Below are 25,948 nucleotides of genomic sequence, written 5' to 3'. Positions count from 1 at the left end.
CAGCTTCAACAATAGCTTGGGCCTCCTTTTCGACGGATGAGTGTTGAATTTCAGAGGCATGAAGGATGCGGGAAAAGAATGCCACGGGTCTGCCTGCCTGGTTTCGAGTGGCAGCAAGGGCGACGTATGAAGCGTCGCTTTCTTCTTGGAAAGGCAGTGACTCGTCCACTGCGCGCATCCCAGCCTTAGCGATGTCCGCTCTGATGCGGGCGAAAGCGTGTTGTGCCTCGGCCACAAGGGGGAATTGGGTGGACTGAATGAGTGGGCGGACCTTGTCCGCACAGTTTGGGACCCACTGAGCGTAGTAGGAAAAGAACCCCAGGCAGCGTTTGAGGGCCTTGGGGCAGTGGGGGAGAGGAAGTTCCATGAGGGGGCGCATGCGGTCGGGGTCGGGCCCGAGAAGTCCGTTTTGGACTATATAGCCGAGAATGGCTAACCGGGTTGTGCTGAACACACACTTCTCTTTGTTGTAGGTCAGGTTGAGAAGAGTGGCGGTGCGGAGGAATTTATCGAGGTTGGCATCGTGGTCCTGCTGGTCATGGCCGCAGATGGTGACATTACCTAAGTGCGGAAAGGTGGCCCGCAAACCGTACTGGTCGACCATTCGGTCCATCTCTCTTTGGAAGACCGAGACCCCATTTGCGACACCGAAAGGGACTCTAAGGAAGTGGTAGAGGCGACCGTCCGCCTCGAAGACAGTGTATGGCCGGTTCAACTTCCGGATGGGGAGCTGGTGGTCAGCGGATTTCAGGTCAATTGTTGAGAAGACCCGGTACTGCGCAATCTGATTAACCATATCAGATATGCGTGGGAGGGGGTACGTGTCGAGCTGCATGTACCGATTTATGGTCTGGCTGTAGTCCACGACCATCCTGTGTTTCTCCCCAGTTTTAACCACTACCACTTGGGCTCTCCAGGGGCTGTTGCTGGCCTCGATTATACCCTCCTTAAGCAGCCGCTGGACTTCGGACCTGATGAAGGCCTTGTCCTGGGTGCAGTACCGTCTGCTCCTAGTGGCAACAGGATTGCAATCCGCAGTTAGATTGGCAAAAAGGGAGTGGGGATCGACCTTGAGGGTCGCGAGGCCGCAAACGGTAAGGGGGGGTAAGGGCCCGCCAAATTTGAGGGTGAGGCTCTGGAGGTTGCACTGGAAGTCCAGGCCCAACAGGAGTGCAGCGCAGAGATTAGGAAGGACATAGAGGCGGAAGTTAGTAAATTCTATGCCCTGGACCGTGAGGGTGACTGTACAAAAGCCTTGGATCGGGATGGAGTGAGATCCGGAGGCTAGGGAGATCCTTTGATTGGCAGGGTGGACCACGAGGGAGCAGCGCCTTACCGTTCCTGGGTGAACAAAGCTTTCGGTGCTCCCGGAGTCCAGCAGGCACGAGGTCGCGTGGCCGTTGATTTTAACCGTCGTCGACGCGGTGGCCAGGTTGTGCGGGCGAGATTGGTCCAGCGTCATCGAAGCGAGCTGCGGGTAGCCATCGGATGCTTCGGGTGGCGAGCGTGTGCGGTTCCGATGTCGGGATGTCCAGAGACCCTGTAGGGGACAAGATGGCGGCGCCCATGGTGCGCACATTGCGGGGTCGGGACAAGATGGCGGCGCCCATGGTGCGCACATTGCGGGGTCGGGACAAGATGGCGGCTCCCATTGTGTGTCTGGCGTGGGGGAGGGGGCGATAGCGGGCGCGATCGCAGCGACTGCGCGGGCGTGGCACACAGCCGCGAAGTGGCCCTTTTTACTGCAGGCTTTACAAACAGCAGTGTGAGCCGGGCAGTGTTGGCAGGGGTGCTTCTGCTGACCGCAGAAGTAGCAGCGGGGACCCCCGGGGTGCGCGGATCGGCGTGCGGCGCAGGCGCATTGCGAAGGCAAGGCCCCAGCTGAGGAGGTCGTCGGCGGGGTCCAGGAGGGGTAGGAAGGGGTAGAAGGGTGGGCAGTGTGGCGGGAGAGGTACGATTGTACGTTACGGGATGCGACCGTCATGGAGAGCGCCAAGGTTTTCGTCTCCGCCAGTTCGAGCATGGCCCCTTCCAGCAATCGTTCTCGGATGCGGTCCGACGCAATCCCCGTCACGCATGAGGAGATTTGCGTGTTCGGCGGCCGTGACGGCCTGACAGTCACAGTCCCGGACGAGTGGAATTAGGGCCCGGCACAAGACTTCGATGGACTCACCAGGTAGTTGCGAGCGGGTGGCGAGTACATGCCTGGCGAAGAGCGTGTTCGCCTTCTGCGCGTAGTGTTCTTTGAGGAGTTTCATCGCTTCTGTGTAAGTCGTGGCGTCTTGGATCAACGGGAACACGCTGGAGCTCAGTCTGGAGTACAGGACGTTGATCTTCTGAGCCTCCGTTGGCGCGGGTTCCGCTGCGTTGATATAAGCCTCGAAACATGCTAGCCAGTGAGTAAAGTCTTTCCTGGCGTCGGGCGAGTGAGGATCCAGCTGCAGGCGATCGGGCTTAATTCTGATCTCCATTCTGTGGAAAATCTGACTAATAAATTGATGCACGATCAATTGCCCAAAGACTAAAGTTGGGTACAACTGTGGCTTTATTACAGTCAGATGCATGGCCTCCTCCTGCAGCTGGCGAAATGGCAGGGCTCTGGAGGTCATGCATATTTATACAGTTCTCCCTGGGCGGAGCAAGCCGGCAGGAGCTACCGGCGAAACTGTAGTGCAGGTCCTACCTTACATTTCCTATTACAGTGGATCACCACAAGGGGTTACTGAGTGACAGTGTGAGGGAGCTGGATTAACATCAGTAGAGATACAGTCAGTATCACAGGGTGTTGGGGAGAGGGGTTACTGAGTGACAGTGTGAGGAGCTGGATTAACATCAGTGGAGATACAGTCAGTAACACAGGGTGCTGGGGGAGAGGGGTTACTGAGTGACAGTGTGAGGGAGCTGGATTAACATCAGTAGAGATACAGTCAGTAACACAGGGTGCTGGGGGAGAGGGGTTACTGAGTGACAGTGTGAGGGAGCTGGATTAACATCAGTAGAGATACAGTCAGTAACACAGGGTGCTGGGGGAGAGAGGTTACTGAGTGACAGTGTGAGGGAGCTGGATTCACATCAGTAGAGATACAGTCAGTAACACAGGGTGCTGGGGGAGAGGTTGCTGAGTGACAGTGTGAGGGAGCTGGATTCACATCAGTAGAGATACAGTCAGTAACACAGCGTGCTGGGGAGAGGGGTTACTGAGTGACAGTGTGAGGGAGCTGGATTAACATCAGTAGAGATACAGTCAGTAACACAGGGTGCTGGGGGAGAGGGGTTGCTGAGTGACAGTGTGAGGGAGCTGGATTAACATCAGTAGAGATACAGTCAGTAACACAGGGTGCTGGGGGAGAGAGGTTACTGAGTGACAGTGTGAGGGAGCTGGATTCACATCAGTGGAGATACAGTCAGTAACACAGGGTGCTGTGGGAGAGGTTGCTGAGTGACAGTGTGAGGGAGCTGGATTCACATCAGTAGAGATACAGTCAGTGACACAGCGTGCTGGGGAGAGGGGTTACTGAGTGACAGTGTGAGGGACCTGGATTCACATCAGTAGAGATACAGTCAGTAACACAGCGTGCTGGGGAGAGGGGTTACTGAGTGACAGTGTGAGGGATATGGATTAATATCAGTAGAGATACAGTCAGTAACACAGGGTGCTGCGGAGAGGTTACTGAGGGACAATGTGAGGGAGCTGGATTAACATCAGTAGAGATACAGTCAGTAACACAGGGTGCTGAGGGGAGAGGGGTTACTGAGTGACAGTGTGAGGGAGCTGGATTAACATCAGTGGAGATACAGTCAGTAACACAGGGTGCTGGGGGAGATGGGTTACTGAGTGACAGTGTGAGGGAGCTGGATTAACATCAGTGGAGATACAGTCAGTAACACAGGCTGCTGGGGGAGAGGGGTTACTGAGTGACAGTGTGAGGGAGCTGGATTAACATCAGTAGAGATACAGTCAGTAACACAGGGTGTTGGGGAGAGCGGTTACTGAGTGACAGCGTGAGGGAGCTGGATTAACATCAGTAGAGATACAGTCAGTAACACAGGGTGCTGGGGGAGGGGTTACTGAGTGACAGTGTGAGGGAGCTGGATTAACATCAGTAGAGATACAGTCAGTAACACAGGGTGCTGGGGGAGAGGGGTTACTGAGTGACAGTGCGAGGGAGCTGGATTAACATCAGTAGAGATACAGTCAGTAACACAGGGTGTTGGGGAGAGCGGTTACTGAGTGACAGCGTGAGGGAGCTGGATTAACATGAGTAGAGATACAGTCAGTAACACACGGTGCTGGGGGGGGGTTTACTGAGTGCAGTGTGAGGGAGCTGGATTCACATCAGTAGAGATACAGTCAGTGACACAGGGTGCTGGGGGAGAGTGGTTACTGAGTGACAGTGTGAGGGAGCTGGATTTACATCAGTAGAGATACAATCAGTAACACAGGGTGCTGGGGGAGAGGGGTTACTGAGTGCAGTGTGAGGGAGCTGGATTAACATCAGTAGAGATACAGTCAGTAACACAGGGTGCTGGGGGGGGGGGAGAGGTTACTGAGTGACAGTGTGAGGGATATGGATTAATATCAGTAGAGATACAGTCAGTAACACAGGCTGCTGGGGGAGAGGGGTTACTGAGTGACAGTGTGAGGGAGCTGGATTAACATCAGTAGAGATACAGTCAGTAACACAGGCTGCTAGGGGAGAGGGGTTACTGAGTGACAGTGTGAGGGATATGGATTAATATCAGTAGAGATACAGTCAGTAACACAGGGTGCTGGGGGAGAGGGGTTACTGAGTGACAGTGTGAGGGAACTGGATTAACATCAGTAGAGATACAGTCAGTAACACAGGGTGTTGGGGAGAGGGGTTACTGAGCGACAGTGTGAGGGAGCTGGATTAATATCAGCGGAGATACAGTCAGTAACACAGGGCGCTGGGGGGTGAGGGGTTACTGAGTGACAGTGTGAGGGAGCTGGATTACCATCAGTAGAGATACAGTCAGTAACACAGGGTGCTGGGGGTGGAGAGGTTACTGAGTGACAGTGTGAGGGATATGGATTAATATCAGTAGAGATACAGTCAGTAACACAGGGTGCTGGGGGAGAGATTGCTGAGTGACAGTGTGAGGGAGCTGGATTCACATCAGTAGAGATACAGTCAGTAACACAGGCTGCTGGGGGTGAGGGGTTACTGAGTGACAGTGTGAGGGAGCTGGATTAATATCAGCGGAGATACAGTCAGTAACACAGGGCGCTGGGGGAGAGGGGTTACTGAGTGACAGTGTGAGGGAACTGGATTAACATCAGTAGAGATACAGTCAGTAACACAGGGTGCTGGGGGAGAGGTTGCTGAGTGACAGTGTGAGGGAGCTGGATTAACATCAGTAGAGATACAGTCAGTAACACAGGGTGCTGGGGGGTGAGGGGTTACTGAGTGACAGTGTGAGGGAGCTGGATTAACATCAGTAGAGATACAGTTAGTAACACAGGGTGCTGGGGGAGAGGGGTTACTGAGTGACAGTGTGAGGGAGCTGGATTAACATCAGTAGAGATACAGTCAGTAACACAGGGTGCTGGGGGAGGGGGGTTACTGAGTGACAGTGTGAGGGAGCTGGATTAACATCAGTAGAGATACAGTTAGTAACACAGGGTGCTGGGGGAGAGGGGTTACTGAGTGACAGTGTGAGGGAGCTGGATTAACATCAGTAGAGATACAGTCAGTAACACAGGGTGCTGGGGGAGGGGGGTTACTGAGTGACAGTGTGAGGGAGCTGGATTAACATCAGTAGAGATACAGTCAGTAACACAGGGTGCTGGGGGAGAGGTTGCTGAGTGAGGGATCTGGTTTACTCTATGTCTAACCACATGATGAATTCTTTATCACTTGCTATTTTCACCCACCCTTTGTACTTTACTTACATTTGAAGTATTTATGTTTCTTTTGCAGCCTCTGCACCCCACACAGTCCATTCCCGTATCAATCTTGTTCTCGGACTGTTGTTCTTCCAGTGCTTTCTGTGGTGACTTAATGGAGTTGCAGTTGAAGAATTGTTTTTTTTTCTCACCATTTGCTTGTACAACCCTGACGTATTCCAAACATGGTCCGGTTTCATTCACACTGAACACAGTGGATCTCCAAAACATAGCTAGACTCCAGCATCCAGGTGATTGTCACTCACGGCACTCCCCCCCCATACCCATGCCTTGTATCGCAGGCCCAAATATCTCACATTAGCTTCCCCAAGACTCCGTCAACGAATGGGAGCAGCTTCTCATTAGCTGCCTTATCTAAACCTGTCATCATCATGCCTGCCCCCATCAAATCTCCCCCTCAATCTCCTTCACTCCAGGGAGAACAGTTCCAGCTTCTCCAATCTATCTTTGGAGCTAGAATCCCCCTCACCCATGGGATCTCGATGTGCTAAGCCTCCCTCCACACCCTCTCGAGGACCCTCACATCGTTCTTTTTTGTTATTCATGTACGGGATGTGTGCATCGCTGGCTTTCCAATACTTATTGCACCTTGGGAAGGTGGTGGTGATTTGCCTTCTTGAAAGTCAGCAATACGGTTGACTCTTAACTGACACCGACTGAAGCAAGCCACTCAGTTCAAGGGCAATTCTCAAAAGCTAGGTGGACAACATACCTTGCTGTCCCTTCAACAGAGCTCTCTGTTACTTTATCCAACAACAAAAAAACTCAACTTGATTATATTTTCAATTATAAGCTTTGGAGCTATGCAAAGATGACACCCGGCAGGTTATGTCGGTGATCAGGAGCTGGCAACGAAATAATCAATGCTTTTAAATTCTGCTCTGTCAATGTGGTGAACGTATTGCTACTGCAATTCACCACTGTATTATGTGCACTGTGTTATGGGCAGCACGGTAGCATTGTGGATAGCACAATTGCTTCACAGCTCCAGGGACCCAGGTTCGATTCTGGCTTGGGTCACTGCCTGTGCAGAGTCTGCACGTTCTCCCCGTGTGTGTGTGGGTTTCCTCTGGGTGCTCCGGTTTCCTCCCACAGTCCAAGGATGTGCAGGTTAGGTGGATTGGCCATGATCAATTGCCCTTATTTTCCAAAAAATGTTAAGTGGTGGTTACTGGGTTACGGGGATAGAGTAGATACGTGGGCTTCAGTAGGGTGCTCTTTGTAAGGGCCGGTGCAGACGCGATGGGCCGAATGGCCTCCTTCTGCACTGTAAATTCGATGATTAGTGTGAATAGAGGTATAAGCTAACAGGAAATTGAGTAGGCACATATGAATCATTTTTGGATTTGTAGGATATGACGAGTGGAGTGACACAGGGATCAGTGCTGGGAACTTAAATATTTAATGTCAAGGACCTGGATGCAGGGACAGAATGTATAGCGGCAAAATTGCTGATGAGGTAAAAAAAAAGTAGGAAAGTGAGTTGCGAAGAGGACGTAAAGAGTCCACAAAGGAATATAGACAGGTGCAGTAACTGGACAGAAAATTGGCAAATCGCATTAAAAAATGGGAATCTGTCTATCTTGGCAGGAAAATTGGAAAACAGCAAATTATTTAGCTGCAGAATGATTTGATTGATTGATATTTGAGGCGCGGCCCCTTTAAGAGTCACTGTGATGTCATCGTGCGGCGCCGGAAGTGGACTCACGAAACTGTTTTCGGTTGGTGAATGATGTGACGGTATCATCAACATGCGCCGGAAGCGGCCGACATGTCGCCCCGGCTTCCGGTCGAGTCCGGGGCCCTGATGCAGCCTCGGGCCGGGAAGCGGTGCCGGGGGCGGCCCAGGGTCCGCACCGAGCAGGAGCGAAAGGAACGCAAGCGGCAGTGGCACCGCAACCGGTGTCAGCGCTCAGTCTATCTGGGAGCAGAGAGCGAACGGTGGAAGGAGCTGAGGAAGCAACTGGGGCAGCAGAGGGACGAGGAGACAGCCGTACTTCTACTGGACTGGTGAGTGTGGGGAGAGAGGGGGGGGGGGGGGTAGGAGGGAGGGTAGGAGAGAGGGAGGGGAGGGTAGGAGAGAGAGGGGGGGTAGGAGAGAGGGGGGGCATGGTAGGAGAGAGAGGGGGGGGTAGGAGAGAGAGGGGGGGGTAGGAGAGAGAGGGGGGGTAGGAGAGAGAGGGGGGGTAGGAGAGAGGGGGGGTAGGAGAGAGGGGGGGTAGGAGAGAGGGGGGGTAGGAGGGAGGGGGGAGGGTAGGAGCGGGAGGGTAGGAGAGGGAGGGTAGGAGAGGGAGGGTAGGAGAGGGAGGGTAGGAGAGGGAGGGTAGGAGAGGGAGGGAGGAGGGTAGGAGAGAGGGAGGGGAGGGAGGGTAGGAGAGAGGGAGGGGGGTAGGAGAGGACGGGAGGGTAGGAGGGGATGGGGGAAATGAGGATGTTCGTTGAGGGAGGATCAAGTGAGATGACAGCAGAGGGAGGGCTGAGGTGTGGGAGAGCGAGGGATAGGGCAGAAGGGAATGAGGGAGAGGGGTGGCGGTGGGAAAAGGAGGACACAGGTGGATGTGGGATTGGAGGAAAAGAGTGGGTGGTTGTGGGGTAGGAAAGAGATGGGGTCAGCTGGAATTTGGGGTTACAAGAATGCGGGGTGATGTGAGGCGGGGAGGGGGCGTGGCAGTGGCAGGAGAGTCTCTGTGGTGTGTTGAGTGTTCAAGAGGAACAGGGGCTAGAGAGAGATGAAGGTCGGTTGGGGAGCCCTGACTTGGGATTGATTTTCAGGGGAGGTAGCGGAGCTGGAGGAGAAGAGGACCGTGATGGGGAAGGTTGGAGGTGGGAAAATAGGGTGAGGAAAGGTGCCAGGGCTGCGGAGGGGGTTTGAAAGGGGGGGGAATGTCAGCGCTGAGGAGAGGAGACTGGGTTGTGGAGGAGGTATGAGGAGAGAACGGTCTGAGGAAGGAATCTGAGAGGAGCCAGGGCTGAGGTGGGAGTTTGAGGGGGGGGGACAGAGAGGGAGTTTGAGCAGGAGCTGGGGAGGGAGTTCAAGTGGAGGGAGGGGGTAGAGACAGGGTTGGGGAGGGAGTTTGAGGTGAGGGAGGGTGTGGAGACCGGTTTGGAGAAGGGTTGCGCGATCCAGTGGCTATAGGGAGTTGGATGAGTGACGATATGAAGATAGTTTGAAGGCTGGGCAGGGGAGTGGACCTGTACGATAGTTTGAAGGCTGGGCAGGGGAGTGGACCTGTACGGTGGAAAGGTGGGCCCAGTTTGATGTGGGCACAGATGAATGCAAGTGTGGATAAGGCCCCTTCGCCATAAGACCGAGCAATTAGAGACTAATCAATGTTCAGTGAGGTAGTAATTTATTGTCTGAACTGGGGAAATGGGAGCTGGAGTCCAGTGGTCGGCCCTTTGAGCCTGGGCCACTGTCCGAAAGATCATGGCAGATCATCACGGAATTGTTACTTCGTTGGCGGAGGCCATTCGGCCCATCGTGACTGCACTGATTTGCTGAATGGCCAACCCGCGCTATTCCCTTTGTGTTCAAAACTCTGCCCACTTCTGTCTTGAATGTCCTTGATGCTCTCTGGGGTCGACCGTACCAATGTTTATCATCCAGAAATTCCTCCTCTTAGTTTTAAATGGTCATCCATTTATTCTGAGTCAGTGTTGTGGATTCCCCAGCCATCTGCCTGATAAAGCCATTCAAAGAATTGTGCATGTTACGCTTCTCGTTCTTCGAAACTCCAGCGAATCAGGTGGTAATTTTTTTCAGCCTCTGCTCAAATGACAGTTCCCTCACCTCTGCAACCGGGTTTATTTTCAAAGCTTAGTATATCCATCCCGAAATGCCTCATGGAGGCCCTATGTAATTAGACTGAGATATTTCTTTATTCCTCCAGTCGCTTTGCGATGGAGGCTAACTCACCATCTGCTTTCCTAATTGTTTGATGCATTTTCACCTTACCTTAACTTACCAGTAGTGGACTCGCCAACACTAAGGGCATTCAAATGGTCATTGAATAGACATATGGACGATAAGGGAATAGTGTAGATGGGCTTTAGAGTGGTTTCACAGATCGGCGCAACATCGAGGGCCGAAGGGCCTGTACTGCGCTGTAATGTTCTCTGTGATTTGTGCAAAGGACACTCAACCCCAATGAATAACAATGTTTCCCAATCTCCCAGCGTTAGAACAAAGTATGTTCAGCATTGTTTTTCTTTCCAAACGTACTTCAAAAAGGTGAGAAAGATCGGTTAGCTTAACTTCTCGAAAATGTTAGAAGCTGTTATCAAAGATGTTATAGCAGGGCACTTGGAAATATTCAGGGTAATCGGTGTCATGAAGCACGCTGATGTTATTTGCGACAATATCCCATTTGGAACATCGATTCGTGGGGGTGTAGAGTTTTGTTTTGGTGTGAGGAGACAAGTGAAACCCCAGTGAGAATAAATAGACCAGTCGTATACTAATTATTAAAGATCGTTTATTAAAGTAAAGAAAAGACAAATAAACACAGACAGGATGGCTCTACTCCCATGCAATTCAGATGTATGAATTATTAAACGCACAGAGTTTCTACAGAATGTACTCCTTGTTACACTAAACATCTACGATACCTGAGCTCGAGAAGACTCCCCTTGTTCCCCCAAACGACATCCAAATCGAATAACCAGTTATAGTTACCACACAATGCAGGGTGACATTCAAATCATGGAACCGTGTTTTTCTGGGCCAGGGAAGGTATTTAAAATTGAAGTCCAAAGGTTTTCTGCACTGCATTGACTCCCTAAGACTCAGAAATTTGTTTAGCTCTCAGGTTTTGGTGGCTGGAAACTGGCCTGAATGCTTTCTGAGACTGATGGTAACTTGGCTTTTCAGGGTCAGGCCAATGATACCGTTGTTCTTTGATTATGCCTTCTGTGTATTTGGCTGTCTCCCCATATCAACTTCCTTGATACGTTAACATATTGTTACAACACCCTGGGTGAGGGTGCAGTCAATTCCAGCCCCAATACAAGTGAATTAACACATTCATATAACATTACTGAGATCTTCGACCAATGACTACTCCAATCTTACAGGCACCAGATCTGTAAGTGAAACACAAAAAACTGTATATTTGTAACATCAATAGAGATAAGATGTAATGATTATCCTGGAATAACGGCCAGCTAATCTATTACCGTCCCACCCCTTACTGTCCCACCCTCTACCCAAACACACACAACTCAGACACAAACGGGAAAGGGGTAAAATGATAGAGATTAAAATGGAAGAAAGAGAGAGCTAAATATTCATTTTGCTGATACTGAGATCGTTGTAGCCGACAATCTTCCTAGAACATGGAGTGCTGAAACCACCAGTTGGTTTGGATCTTCTGGTTGCAACATTCAGGCTGGACTCCCAGGCTGTAGGATCCCCTCTGGGGAGTCACTTTAATTTGTATTGACCTGGGCATTCACACAGAAGATCCCCCTCAGATCTGTTTAATTCTAACTTGCTCCCACCTCCACCAGATTGTCCATCAGCCTCACCTGAGCTAGGATGAGAGTTTTCCACATAAGAATTTTAAATGGGGTACTTTAAACCACTGGCCTGCCTGCAGCTGATGCTGGACTGGACGTCCTTGCAGGTCAATCTGTCTGTAGAGAGAAAGTTCTTTTTCCTGGACCATCAGAACTATTCTATCAGATGAGAGAGAAATCTGGCCATTTCGCTGTTTGATCAAAAGGAAACTGAAGACCAGCAGTCTTACAAAGTGAGGAACATTGCAGAATGATGATCACCAATCAGCATCGAGGATCTGTTGAAGTTCGAGAATTTAAAGTAACTGGTTAGTTGCTAGCCAAGTCCATCAAAATATGTCATCACTGGACGAAACCAAGCGGCATACCTTGGCAGGGGCCTTCCTGAGGTCAGACCAATTAACACATCTGCCGGGGGTTGTCCTGTTTTGTTTTAAAGTTTCCATCTGAAAGGCATAAATCCCCGCAACTGTCCAGCCACAAAAGTTATAATAGCCAAGATATCCGAAAATAAAACGTTAAGGCGCAGACGTTTCATTATGAGGCATACAAGACATACAACACCAACACATACCTAGCTAAACTAGCCCTCATTATACAAGCCAAGTTTCGACATTCGTAATGAGTTGGCTTTTGAACACATCATAAAGTACTTGCAATCACATTATCGTTTTCAGGAAATATATACAACCTCAGCATCGGAAAGTTGCAAATAGAAACTCCCAACAACAATAATCTTGTATTTCGTGTTTTAAATGCGTCTGTAAAAGCACGTGGTTGATGGTTTGGAACAGTCCACAGCGGCCAGCACCGATTCTTCCTCCAACCGGGCCGTCAATCTCCCTGACTCTCCTTGGCGTTCCATGGACCACAATGGTTTTGCCTGCTTCTGCAACATGTCCAACATGCATCGTTCCTCGGTATCTAACTGAGCCAGTCTCTGTGGTTTTAGTCGAGCCGGATGAAGCATTAGTGGTTCAGACGTTTGAGGTCCACACCATGGGAAGGTAACCGAGTGCCCCGGTGCTTCCCTACAACTCTGTCTATGTTCCTTCCGTACCTATACTATATCTGTCTCTTTCTGTCCCTAGTGTAATACCAGGGACCGTCAGTCATTCCTGACTATCCAATGAGTGTTTAACCAAATCTCGAGACTCTCCTACACAACAACTACAAGTTGGATTGTCAACGATGAGAAAGGTATTGGGCTTATTTTCAACCAATAGACTCTTTCCAACCCTTCCAGCTTCACATCCTCTCTTGACCTTCATGTGGCTACCTTCAGCAGCAAGTGCAGCTGGGGGGTCAGTCCCTTCAGGGTTGGTTGACTCCGAATCCTCTATTACTTGGGTGACAACCCTTGCCTTCTCATTGGAGTTTTCGTAATCACCACCGGCATCCTCAGCAATACTGACTGACATGATCGATGCTTTTCGGATTCCAATTTTACATCTCCGCTTTCAGATCGAAAGTAATGGTACATTATTGGCTCGATTAACGTTCCAGTTTTGGCTAACATCTGTGGGCACAGAACCAGTGCAGGGTTCTTCATCCATCTTCCCCTTAATGCTCGATTGGAATTGATTGCCAATTACTTCCTTGCAACTCACTTCTGCTACCTGGAAGAGGTGCCAGAGACCTTCAAAAGGATGTGGGTCAAGCAGCCGCTCGCTTGGCATCACGTCACCGTCCTCACTGCCGTCGGCCTGACTAACTGTGGTCAGGGATCCTTTCCTTCAAAGCAAACCTACTATGGAAATTCTTTCACCTGAAGGGAATGGCTAAGGGACTGCTGTAGGAGGCGGTAACAAATTACTTTTAGATAAGTCCGATTCACTTTCTTCTTCCGGGTTGCTATCTGCTTTCCGTGCTGGATTGGATTGGTTTATTGTCACGTGTACCGAGGTACAGTGAAACGTATTGTTCTGCTTGCAGCTCAAACACATCATTCCGTACATGAAAAGAAAATATCTAACAGGGCAAACATAAAGTACACAATGTAAATCCATAGACACAGGCATCGGGTGAAGATGTGTGAAGAGATCAGATCAGTCCATGGGTCCATCAGTCTACAATAGGGTTGTTTAGGCGTCTGGTAACAGCATTGAAGAAGCTGTTTTTGATTCTGTTAGTGCGTGTTCTTAGACTTTTGTATCTCCTGCCCGTTGGAAGAGTGAGTAAGCCACGTGGGAGGGGTCTTTGATTATGCTGCTCTCTTTCCCCAGGCAGCGGGAGGCATAGACCGAGTCAATGGATGGGAGGCAGGTTCGTGTGATGGACTGGGCGGTGTTCACAGCTCTCTGCAGTTTCTTGCGGTTTTGGGCCGAGCAGTTGCCATGCCAGGCTGTGATGCAGCTCGATAGGATGCTTTCTATGGTGCATCTGTAAAAGTTGAGAAGAGTCAAATGTGGACATGCCGAATTTCCTTAGTTTCCTGAGGAAGTATAGGCGCTGTTGTGCTTTCTTGGTGGTAGCGTCGACGTGGGTGGACCAGGACAGATTTTTGGAGATGTGCACACCTAGGAATTTGAAACTGCTAACCATCTCCACCTCGGCCCCGTTGGTGCTGACAGGGGTGTGTACAGTACTTTGCTTTCTGAAGCCAATGACCAGCTCTTTAGTTTTGCTGACATTGAGGGAGAGATTGTTATCGTTACTCCACTAGGTTCCCTATCTCCCTCCTGTATTCTGACTCATCGTTGTTCGAGAGCTTTGGAAGAATTACTTGCCAATTGTTCAAGTTCACTGACAACTGTTTATCTGTCAGACTCAAAATCAAAGTCAAATCTCTCGCGTTCGCTCTTCCTCCCTGCTGTCACTCTTGCAACAACTATTTACCATTACTTCATAACGAGAACCGAGATCGAAGTCAAAACTTCCGTCTGACTCCTCTTCCTTATGGTCACCCTCAGTCTGAAAATGCTCAGGACCTGGTTCACTACCACTGTCATTGAGCATGTGATTAATGGCTGTCAACATCTCTCTCTGAGTCATCTACGGCCCAATGGCTTTTCCTAACTCCCACATGCCCTCCAGTTGGCCGCTCGGGGCTAACTGCGGTGCTTCCTTTGGACTCTGTGCAGTCATAGGTGAAGCTACAACCTTCACTCCCGCTCTTCTCCTTCCACTGGGAATTCCTCAACCACTCCGATAACTACAGGACCTGACATTAAATCACTCTCCAACTGCACTTTGTACAATGGAACTACGATACAACTTCCACCTATCCCATTCACAAACACCTTGGCTTTCACAGCTCTGGAAGGAAAACCAAATCCTTCTCCAGCATAAGAGTAGTCCTCGTTTCCCATACAATTGTTATGGGCTTGGCTCCATCAGTTGAGGAACATCAGTTGTGTCCTGTTAGACACAGAACAGGCCTATCTCTCATCGACCTCGTTCCTCACACCTCCCACAGCAGTGTTCACCTCTGGTCTCCCAAGTCCAGTTAACACGGGGCAACACGGTAGCATTGTGGATAGCACAGTTGCTTCACAGCTCCAGGGTCCCAGGTTCGATTCCCGGCTTGGGTCACTGCCTGTGCAGAGTCTGCACGTTCTCCCCGTGTGTGCGTGGGTTTCCTCCGGGTACTCCGGTTTCCTCCCACAGTCCAAAGGTGTGCGGGTTAGATGGACTGGCTATGCTAAATTGCCCTTAGTGCCCAAAAAGGTTTATTGGGGTTACTGGGTTCAGGGGATGGGTTGGAGGAAGTGTGTGTTTGAGTAGGATGCTCTTTCCAAGGGCTGGTGCAGACTCGATGGGCCGAATGGCCTCCTTCTGCACTATAAATTCTATGATTAATGCTATTGTCTGCATCGCAGTGTTGTCCACTTTCATTCCCTTTTTCAGAATCTGCCCTATGAACCCACACAAATCCCATGGCCTTCCTTGCAACTTCCAATATGCTGTATAAAATGTCCCACCTTATTACCTAGGTTTCCAAGTCTCACTTCCACCTCCAGTACCTTCCTTTCTGGCCTGGATAGCTGGGAGAACCCGGGGCCCTCCCAGCTATCCATTCTCTACCCTGGCTACCTATCTTCCACTCACTCGCGCACCTATCATAATGGATAGCCATAATCGCTGCTTGCCTAGCATTTTGTACCCTCTGATCTTTAACATGGGTTCATAATATGGTAAGGAATTCTTAACTCCTCTAAGAGTGACCGTTCTCAGCCTCATAGATAGTTTCAACTCCCAATGCTATTAAAATTGTCCAGCTTCACTTTTTCAAATTCTGCATAAGTCTATCTTGACAGACTCTTCAAAATTCTAACTTTTTGCCTATATGCCTCGGGAGTCAATCCGTATGCATCCAAAAAGCCTTTTTGACTGTCAGAATCCTTAGACTCCTGTTCTGTCAGGACAGCATGAACTTCCTGTGCTTGCCCCGCCAATTTACTCTGCAGGGGTAATGTCCACATTGCTTTTCCATTTGGCTTTCTATTTTTTCAAAAGCTCTGAAGAATGTTTCTACTTCAACAAAATACAATACAGCACAGGAACAGGCCCTTCGGCCCTCCAAGCCTGTGCCGATCACGTGTCCTATCTAGACCAACCACCTGTATCCTTCTATACCCCGTCTGTTCGTGTGCCTATCCAGATAAGTCTTAAAGGTCGCTAGCGTATCTGCCTCAACTACCTCACTTGGCAGTGCATTCCAGGCCACCACCACCCTCTGTGTTTAAAAAACTTCCCCTGCAAATCTCCACTGAACCCATCCTCCCTCACCTTCAACATGTGCCCCCTGGTAATTTTCATTTCCGCCCTGGGAAAAAACCTCCAACTGTTCACCCTAATAGTTTTATAAACTTCTATCAGGTCGCCCCTCAGCCTCCATCTCTCTAGGGAGAACAATCCCAGTTTATTCAATCTCTTCATAGCTAATATCCTCCACACCAGGCTACATCCTGGTAAACCTTTTCTGTACTCTCTCCAAAGCCTCCACGTCCTTCTAGTGCGGTGACCAGAATTGGACACGTTATTCCAAATGTGGCCTAACCAACGTTCTATATAATTGTAACATTTTCGAGCTTTTATACTCCATACCTTGTCCTATGAAGGCAAGCATGCCAAATGCTTTCTTCATCACATTTCCACCGGTGCTGCAACTTTTAAGGGCCTGTGGACCTGCACGCCCAGATCTCTCTGCGTCTCTATGCTCCTGATGGTTCTGCCATTTATTTTATAGCTCCCACCTTAATTGGATCTAGCAAAATGCATCACCTCGCATTTGTCCGTGTTAAATTCCATCTGCCATTTCTCTGCCCAATTTTGCAGCCTATCTATATCCTGTTGTATTCTCTGACAATCTTCATCTCTATCCGCAACTCCTGCAATCTTAGTATCATCCGCAAACTTGCTAATCAGACCCGCTACGTTTTCTTCCAAGTCATTTATATATATATATTACAAAGAGCAGGGGTCGCAGAACTGATCCCTGCGGAACACCACTAGTTATAGACCTCCATTCAGAAAAACACCCTTCCACTGCTACCCTCTGTCTTCTATGGCCAAGCCAGTTCTGGATCCATCCAACTAGTTCACCCCTGACCCCATGTGATCTAATCTTTTGCAGCAGCCTGCCACGAGGGACCTTGTCAAATTCTTTACTGAAGTCCATGTAGTCAACATCCACAGCCCTTCCCTCGTCAATCATTTTTGTCACCACCTCAAAATATTCAAAATTAGTGAGACAGGACCTCCCTCGTACACAACCATGCTGTCTGTCCTCCTCTCTCAATTTCGGGAGCGCCTGTCTAAGTTTAATCGCTGACTTCTGTTCTGGGACTAGGCTTCCCTCTACATTCTTGCAGCTTTCCACTCATTCCCAGCTGGGATTTTCTCTCTTTCTTTTCCCTCATTTTCTTTTTCTTCTCTTTCTCCTCTCTGCATTGCCTTTTGCTTCAGCTCCACTTCGTTCTGCTTTATCTCCATTTCTATTTTTTTCAAAATTCCCTTTCATGCTCGAACTGCGACCGAACTCTCTCCAGCTCCATTCCTCCACCAGAAAACATCCTCTTGTTCTCCCTTCGGGGCCCCAGTGCCCCTAGCACCTCCATTGAATGTACATGTTTAGCAGTCACATCCACTATCTCCACCATCGTAGCTCTAGCTGGTAAATCCATTTGCAATTCACCTGCCAACTCAACACGTTCGTCTTTGTGAAACTGCAGCAAGTAAGCCAGAGTTAAGTCTTCATCTGTAGAAAATGCTTAGCAGCTTCCATAGCCATCCCGTTATGTCACTACAAACCTGGTGTCTCTTTATACTTTACACTGTAACCCAAATTCGGCGTCTAATGTTTCAAATACCAGACAAGTGCCCAATTTATGCTACGACACCCTGGGCGAGTGTGCGGTCAATTCCAGCCCCGCAGGCCCTGGAGTCTCAGCATAAGTGAATGAAACAATAATTTGTATAATTTGACCCTTAATTGCTCCATTGACATACAGGCACCATATTTTTTAAATTAAACACAAAATTGTTTATTTTTAACATCAATAGAGATGATTATCGTAAAATATCGGACAGCTAATCTCTTACTTCGACCCCCCCCCCCGCCCCCCAAATTTACTGCCCCACCCTCCACCCAAACACACACGGGAAAGGGGTAAAATGATACGGATTGAAATGGAAGAGAGATAAGTGTCCTTGTTGCTGATATTGAGATCATTGTGGCCACCAACTTCCAAGGATGCGGAGTGCTGAATCTTCTGTTAGTATGAATCTTCTGGCTGGAACATTCAGGACGGACTCTCCGGCTGTGGGATCCCTTCTGGGGACTCACTTTAACTAGCATTGACCTCTGGCTTAACACAGAAGATCCCCTCGGGTCTGTTTAATTCTAACTTGCTCCCACCTCCACCAGATTGACTATCAGCCTCTCTGAGATGAGACTAGAATTTTAAAAGGGGTACTTTAAACCACTGGCCTGCCTGCAGCTGATGCTGGACTGGACGTCCTTGCAGGTCAATCTGTCTGTAGAGAGAAAATTCTTTATCCTGGACCATCAGAAAGAATCTATCAGATGAGAGAGAAGTCAGAGCTCCAGCCTTCAACTGCTTGATTAAAAGGAAACTGAAAGCCAGCACACAGTCTTACAAAGTGAGGAACATTCTGGGACGATCCGCACTAATCAGCATCGAGCATCTGTCAGGGCCCGGGGGTTCAAAGTAATCGGTTGGCCAAGTCCATCAAAGTGTGTCATTACTGGACCAAACCAAATGGCACACCTCACCAGGGGATTTCTTGAGGTCCAGTCCAACTAGCATGTTTGCCAGGGGGGGGGGTCCCGTTTTGTTTTAAAATTAAAAGTATAGACCATGTAAAAGGCAAAAAATCCCAGAAACTGTCCAGGCACAAAGGTTACAACAGCCAAGTGAACAGAAAATAGAGGGAATACATAAGGGAAACCAGGTTTAAAGAGGAGGATCCTTAGAATATGTATATCTCGGGGACCTTGCCAATCAACTATAATCCGTTTGTCCTCCATAAGCTATTCACATTTGATTATTAACTAAATTGTTGTTCTGAACCAGTTACCAGGAGACGCATACCAACTGAGGCCCTTTGAATGCTGTCAACTGCTGTCTCCAGGCAGGTTCATGATAATCGGGCAGAGTCAACATGGTTTTGTGAAAGGGACATCATGTTTAAGCAATCTTTCGGAGCACTTGAGGAAGACATGTGCTGTGGAGAAAGGGGGACCAGTGGATGTACTGTACTTGGGTTTCCAGAAGGCATTTGATAAAGTGCCACATCAAAGGTTATTGCCTGAAAAAAAGCTCATGGATTGAAGATTGATTGGCTGACAGGAAACAGCTGACAGAGGGATCAGTGCTGCGACCTCAACTTTTTACAATTTGTATAAATGACTTTGATGAAGGGACTGAAGTTATGGTTGCTACATTTGCTGATGACTCAAAGAAAGGTAGGGAAATAAATTATGAAGAGGATGAAAGGAGGCTATAAAGATTGGGCAAAAATCTGGCAAATGCAGAATAACGTGGACAAATGTGAAATTGTTTATTTTTGCAGCAAGAATAAAAAAGCTTATTATCTAAATGGTGAAAGGTTGCAGAGCTCTGAGGTGCAGAGGGATCTGGGTGTCCGAGTGCATGAATCACAAAAGGCTACGATGCAGGTACAGCAAGTAATTAGGAAAGCTAATAGAGTTATAATTTATTATGAGGGGAATTGATTGAGCCTCTGGAACTCTTCCGCAAACGGGAATGGAATTAGAGTTTTTGAAAAGGCTGAGCGAGATAGTTTATTGATTAACACTGGGAATGTGGGACGAGGTTACAATCAGATCAGCCATGATCTTATTAAATTGCGGAGCAGGCTGGAGGGGCTGAGTGGCCGATTCCTAATTTGTACGGCTACGTTTAATTTGCATAGTGAGCAAGATGCAAGAGGCAGTTGTCATGGTAACTTGCAACATGGAAATGGATGCTTGCTTGAAATGGAGAATTTGCAGGATTGGGTGGCACGGTGGTTAGCACTACTGCCCCACAGCGCCAGGGACCCGGGTTCAATTCCGGCCCCTGGTGATTGTCTTTCTGGTGTTTGCACGTCCTCCCCGTGTGTGCGTGGGTTTCCGCCGGGTGCTCCGGTTTCCTCCCACAGTCCAAAGATCTGCAGGTTAGGTGAATTGGCCCTTGGTGTCCAGGGATGGTCAGGTTAGGTTGTGGGGCGGGGTACTGGCTCTCGGTACCATGGTCTTTTGGAGGCTCGGTGCAGACTCGAGGGGCCGAAGGGACTCCTGCACTGTAAGGATTCTGTGAGTGAGCTGTGAAAAACTGGGATAAAATGGATAGCTGTTTCCAAAACCTGGGCTGTATATATTTTTTATTCTGATTCTGCTGGGAAGTCCACGGAATTCAGGTCTCTCCCTTCGAGTGACACCAAATAGGGTCATGATGTAAAACCAAACGTTGAAGCCTGCTCAATCTAATTGCCAATCCAAAGGACAGCGCAATGTTTCTTCAATGTTTCTTAAACATTTCTTAATGACTTGGAAACACAAACCATGTTCCATTTCTCAAACTGAATTGCGTCCAGTGGTGTACCACTGGGATCGGCGCCGAGACCCTTTCTGTTTGTCGTGTAAATTAATGATCTAGATGTGAAGATGGGAATTATGATCAGTAAGTTCGGAGATGAAACAAAAATTGGTGCTGTGCTAAATAGTGAAGAGGATAGTCTTATATTGGAGGATGATCTAGACAGGATGGTCAGAACAATGGCAACTGGAATTTAACCCTGAAATGCAAGATGATGCATTTTGAGAGGTCCAATGAGGCAAGGGAATATGCAATGAATGGTAAGATGCTAGGAAGTATAGGGGATCAGAGGAACCTTGGGATGCATGTCCAAAGATCTATGAATGCAGCAAGACAGGTGGATAAGGTGGTTAATAAGGTTTATAGGATACTTGCCTTTAATAGCCGAGGTGTAGAATTTCAGAAGAGGGAGGTTGGTTTAGCTCACTGGGCTAAATTGCTGGCTTTTAAAGCAGAACAAGCCAGGCCAGCAGCACGGTTCAATTCCCGTACCAACCTCCCCGAACAGGCGCCAGAATGTGGTGACTAGGGGCTTTTCACAGTAACCTCATTGAAGCCTACTTGTGACAATAAGCGATTTTCATTTCATTTTCATTTCATTATGATGGAGTTGTATAAACACTCATTAGGCCACACCTAGAGTGCTGTGTGCAGTTCTGGTCACCACACTATAAGAAGGATGTGATTTCACTGGAGAGGGTGCAGAGGAGATTCGCCAGCCTGGGGTTCTCCTTCGAGCAGAGAAGGCACAGGCTTATTGATGTGTACTAAATTATGAGGGACATAGATATCTCTCTTTTCAGTTAACAATCATCTGCCCTTTTGAATAACTTACAGAAAGTTAGTTCCAGACTCCAAACACTGGCTGAAAATATTTTCCCCACATCACATATAATCCCATTATTCTCTATCCGTGCCCTCTAGTTCTTGCTGCTCTCGAGTGTGCAGTTTCTCACTATCAACTCTGTCCATACCCCTCAGGATCTCTAATCTCCATCATGGCTCCTCCCAGCCTTTTCTCCAAGGAAAACATTCCCAACCTCAACAATCTATCCCCGCAGTGACAGGTGGGTGGCACAGTGGTTCTAATAATAGTATAATTGCTTATTGTCACAAGTAGGCTTCAATGAAGTTATTGTGAAAAGCCCCAAGTCGACACTCCCGGCGCCTGTTCGGGGAGGTCGGTACGGGAATTGAACCCGCGCTGCTGCCTTCTGCATTACAAGCCAACAGTTTAGCCCACTGTGCTAAACCAGCCCCTCCGGTTAGCACTGCTGCCTCACAGTACCAGGATCCCAGGTTTGATTCCGGCCTTGGGTGAGTGTGTGGGGTTTGCTCATTCACCCCACCCCCCACCCCCCCCCCCCCCCCCCACCCCCCACCCCGGTGTCTGCGTGGGCCCCTCCGGATACTCCCATTTCCTCCCACAGGCCGGTTAGGTGGATTGGCCATACTAAATTGCCCCTTAAGAATGAGGTTGCAGGAATAAGGGCAGGGGAATGGGACAAGGTAGGGTGTTCTTTCGAAGGTTCGGTGCAGACTCTATGGGCCAAATCTATCCTGGAATCATTCTTGTGAACCTCGTCTGTACTCTTAAATGCCTCCACATCCCTCCTCAAGTATGGCATTTAGAATTGGATGCAATGCTCCAGATAGTGTTGTATACAGGTTCAACATGACACCTTTACTCTTCTACTCAATGCCATTAATAAAGCCTAAGATGCCATATACTTTAACTGCTGTCTCACCCTGCCCTATCATCTTCATTGACTTATGTACATACACACCCAGGTCCCTCTTATAATTCTTTAGAGCTCCTGTCTGTCCACATTTCATACTGTCCAAACAAATTGGCCTCACTGTATAGGAGTCTCGGGGGTCTTGACAGGGTAGATGCTGAGGGGTTGTTTCTCCTTGTGGAAGAGTCTGGGACGAGAGGAATAATCTGTGTAAGGGGGTCACCAATTTAAGACATGAGGAGGAATTTCTTCTCGAGGGAGAAATTCTGTGGATTTTTTTTAACACAGATGTAGAGTTGTTAAATAGGTTCATTGCTGAGATAGACAGATTTTTAATCCGTAAGGGAATCCAGGGTTCAGGTGGGCAAGCGGAGTTGAGGATTATCACAAAAGGTCAGCCATGATCTCATTGAATGGGTAGAGCAGATTGATGGGCCGAATGGCCTACTTCTGAGTGCTGAATTTGATGCATTTGAGTGCTATAGTGAGAGTTTGGTGACCGAGGGAGTTAGGTGAGGTGGGAGTAAGGTGATCCTTTCATTTTGTTTCCTACATTTCCGCAAAGAGCGAGAAGAGAGCCAGGAGTTTACAGAGAGTGCAGCTGACTGGAGCAGAGTCGGAGGGCGGAGGTCAGTTGGTCCACAGGGCAGCTATATTCTGTAAGGTAAGAGGGGATGGAGGCTAGCCAGTTGCATGCTCCTCCTGTAGGATGTGGGTGGCGAGGGATACCACTGGTGTCCCCGCTGACTATACCTGCGGGAAGTGCACCCAACTCCAGCTCCTCCAAGATCGTGTTAGGGAACTGGAGCTGAAGCTGGGTGAACTTCGGATCATCCGGGAGGCAGAGGGGGTGATAGAGAAGAGTTACAGGGAGGTAACCACACCCAAGGTACAGGACAAGATTAGCTGGGTTACGGTCAGGGGAAAGAAAACAAACAGGCAGACAGTGCAGGGATCACTCGTGGCCGTTCCCCTTCAAAAACAAGTATACCGTTTTGGATGCTGTTGGTGGGAGGGGGGGCGGGGGGTGACCTACTGGGGGAAGGCCTAGCGGCCAAGGTCTCTGGCACTGAGTCTGGCTCTGGGGCTCAGAAGGGAAGGGGGGAGAATAGAAAAGCAATAGTTGTAGGAGATTCAATGGTTAGGGAAATAGTTAGGAGATTCTGTGGTCGCGAGCGAGACTCCCGGAAGGTATGTTGCCTCCCGGGTGCCAGGGCCAGGGATGTCTCGGATCGTGTCTTCAGGATCCTTAAGGGGGAGGGGGAGCAGCCAGAAGTCATGGTGCACATTGGTACCAACGACGTAGGTAGGAAAAGAGGTATGGAGGTAATAAACAAGTTTAGGGAGTTAGGCTGGAAGTTAAAAGCCAGGACAGACAGAGTTGTCATCTCTGGTTTGTTGCCGGTGCCACGTGATAGCGAGGCTAGGAATAGGGAGAGAGTGCAGCTGAACACGTGGCTGCAGGAATGGTGTAGGAGGGAGGGCTTCAGGTATTTGGATAATTGGAGCGCATTCTGGGGAAGGTGGGACCTGTACAAGCAGGACGGGTTGCATCTGAACCAGAGGGGCACCAATATCCTGGTAGGGAGATTTTCTAGTACTCTTCGGGAGGGTTTAACTAATTTGGCAGGGGAATGGGAACCGGATTTGTTGACAAGCAACTAAGGTAGCCGGTATTCAGGACGCCAAAGCGTGTAGTGAGGCAGTGGGGAAGGGAACACTGACAAAGGAGAGTACTTGCAGGCATGGAGATGGGTTGAAGTGTGTATACTTCAACGCAAGAAGCATCAGGAATAAGGTGGGTGAACTTAAGGCATGGATCGGTACTTGGGACTACGATGTGGTGGCCATCACGGAAACTTGGATAGAAGAGGGGCAGAAATGGTTGTTGGAGGTCCCTGGTTATAGATGTTTCAATAAGATTAGGGAGGATGGTAAAAGAGGTGGGGGGGTGGCATTGTTAAATAGAGATAGTATAACAGTTGTAGAAAGGCAGTTCGAGGAGTGTCTGCCTACTGAGGTAGTATGGGTTGAAGTCAGAAATAGGAAAGGAGCAGTCACCTTGTTAGGAGTTTTCTATAGGCCCCCCAATAGTAGCAGAGATGTGGAGGAACAGATTGGGAAACAGATTTTGGAAAGGTGCAGAAGTCACAGGGTAGTAGTCATGGGTGACTTTAACTTCCCAAACATTGAGTGGAAACTCTTTAGATCAAATAGTTTGGATGGGGTGGTGTTTGTGCAGTATGTCCAGGAAGCTTTTCTAACACAGTATGTAGATTGTCCGACCAGAGGGGAGGCAATATTGGATTTGGTACTTGGTAATGAACCAGGGCAAGTGATAGATGTGTTAGTGGGGGAGCATTTTGGAGATAGTGACCCCGATTAGAACATAAGAACATAAGAATTAGGAACAGGAGTAGGCCATCTGGCCCCTCGAGCCTGCTCCGCCATTTAATGAGATCATGGCTGATCTTTGTAGACTCAGCTCCACTCTCCAGCCCGTACACCATATCCCCAAATCCCTTTATTCTTTGGAAAGGCATCTATCTTTTTCTTAACTTGAGCAGCCCCAAGTCGTGGTCCACATTGGCACTAACGACATAGGTAGGAAAGGGGACAAGGATGTCAGGCAGGCTTTCAGGGAGCTAGGATGGAAGCTCAGAACTAGAACAAACAGTTGTTATCTCTGGGTTGTTGCCCGTGCCACGTGATAATGAGATGAGGAATAGGGAGAGAGAGCAATTAAACACGTGGCTACAGGGATGGTGCAGGCGGGAGGGATTCAGATTTCTGGATAACTGGGGCTCTTTCTGGGGAAGGTGGGACTTCTACAGACAGGATGGTCTACATCTGAACCTGAGGGGCACAAATATCCTGGGGGGGGGATTTGTTAGTGCTCTTTGGGGGGGGTTTAAACTAATGCAGCAGGGGCATGGGAACCTGGATTGTAGTTTTAGGGTACGGGAGAATGAGAGTATAGAGGTCAGGAGCACAGATTTGACTTCGCAGGAGGGGGCCAGTGTTCAGGTAGGAGGTTTGAAGTGTGTCTACTTCAATGCCAGGAGTATACGAAATAAGGTAGGGGAACTGGCAGCATGGGTTGGTACCTGGGACTTCGATGTGGCTATTTCGGAGACGTGGATAGAGCAGGGACAGGAATGGATGTTGCAGGTTCCGGGGTTTAGGTGTTTTAGTAAGCTCAGAGAAGGAGGCAAAAGAGGGGGAGGTGTGGCGCTGCTAGTCAAGAACAGTATTACGGTGGCGGAGAGGATGCTAGATGGGGACTCATCTTCCGAGGTAGTATGGGCTGAGGTTAGAAACAGGAAAGGAGAGGTCACCCTGTTGGGAGTTTTCTATAGGCCTCCAAATAGTTCTAGGGATGTAGAGGAAAGGATGGCGAAGATGATCCTGGATAAGAGCGAAAGTAACAGGGTAGTTATTATGGGAGACTTTAACTTTCCAAATATTGACTGGAAAAGATATAGTTCGAGTACATTAGATGGGTCGTTTTTTGTACAATGTGTGCAGGAGGGTTTCCTGACACAATATGTTGACAGACCAACAAGAGGAGAGGCCACATTGGATTTGGTTTTGGGTAATGAACCAGGCCAGGTGTTGGATTTGGAGGTAGGAGAGCACTTTGGGGACAGTGACCACAATTCGGTGACGTTTACGTTAATGATGGAAAGGGATAA

At 49.0% G+C, this 25,948-nt stretch overlaps 1 protein-coding gene across 2 annotated transcripts in view; it reads left to right on the top strand.

The window, feature by feature from the left end:
- Positions 1–7,685: 7,685 nt before the first annotated feature.
- LOC140410295 (uncharacterized) overlaps positions 7,686–25,948 on the top strand; it is a 176,055-nt gene continuing 157,792 nt past the window's right edge. For both annotated transcript variants that reach the window (XM_072498274.1, XM_072498273.1), the window contains exon 1: positions 7,686–7,939. In XM_072498274.1, the coding sequence (XP_072354375.1) occupies positions 7,701–7,939 (239 nt within the window). In that variant the 5' untranslated portion in view covers positions 7,686–7,700. The remainder of the gene's footprint in view (positions 7,940–25,948) is intronic.

The sequence above is a fragment of the Scyliorhinus torazame genome, chromosome 4 (assembly GCF_047496885.1).
Source record: "Scyliorhinus torazame isolate Kashiwa2021f chromosome 4, sScyTor2.1, whole genome shotgun sequence".
In the NCBI taxonomy this organism is placed as follows: domain Eukaryota; kingdom Metazoa; phylum Chordata; class Chondrichthyes; order Carcharhiniformes; family Scyliorhinidae; genus Scyliorhinus; species Scyliorhinus torazame.
Note: the sequence above shows the minus strand (reverse complement) of the source record. Positions and strands in the feature narration are given on the sequence as shown.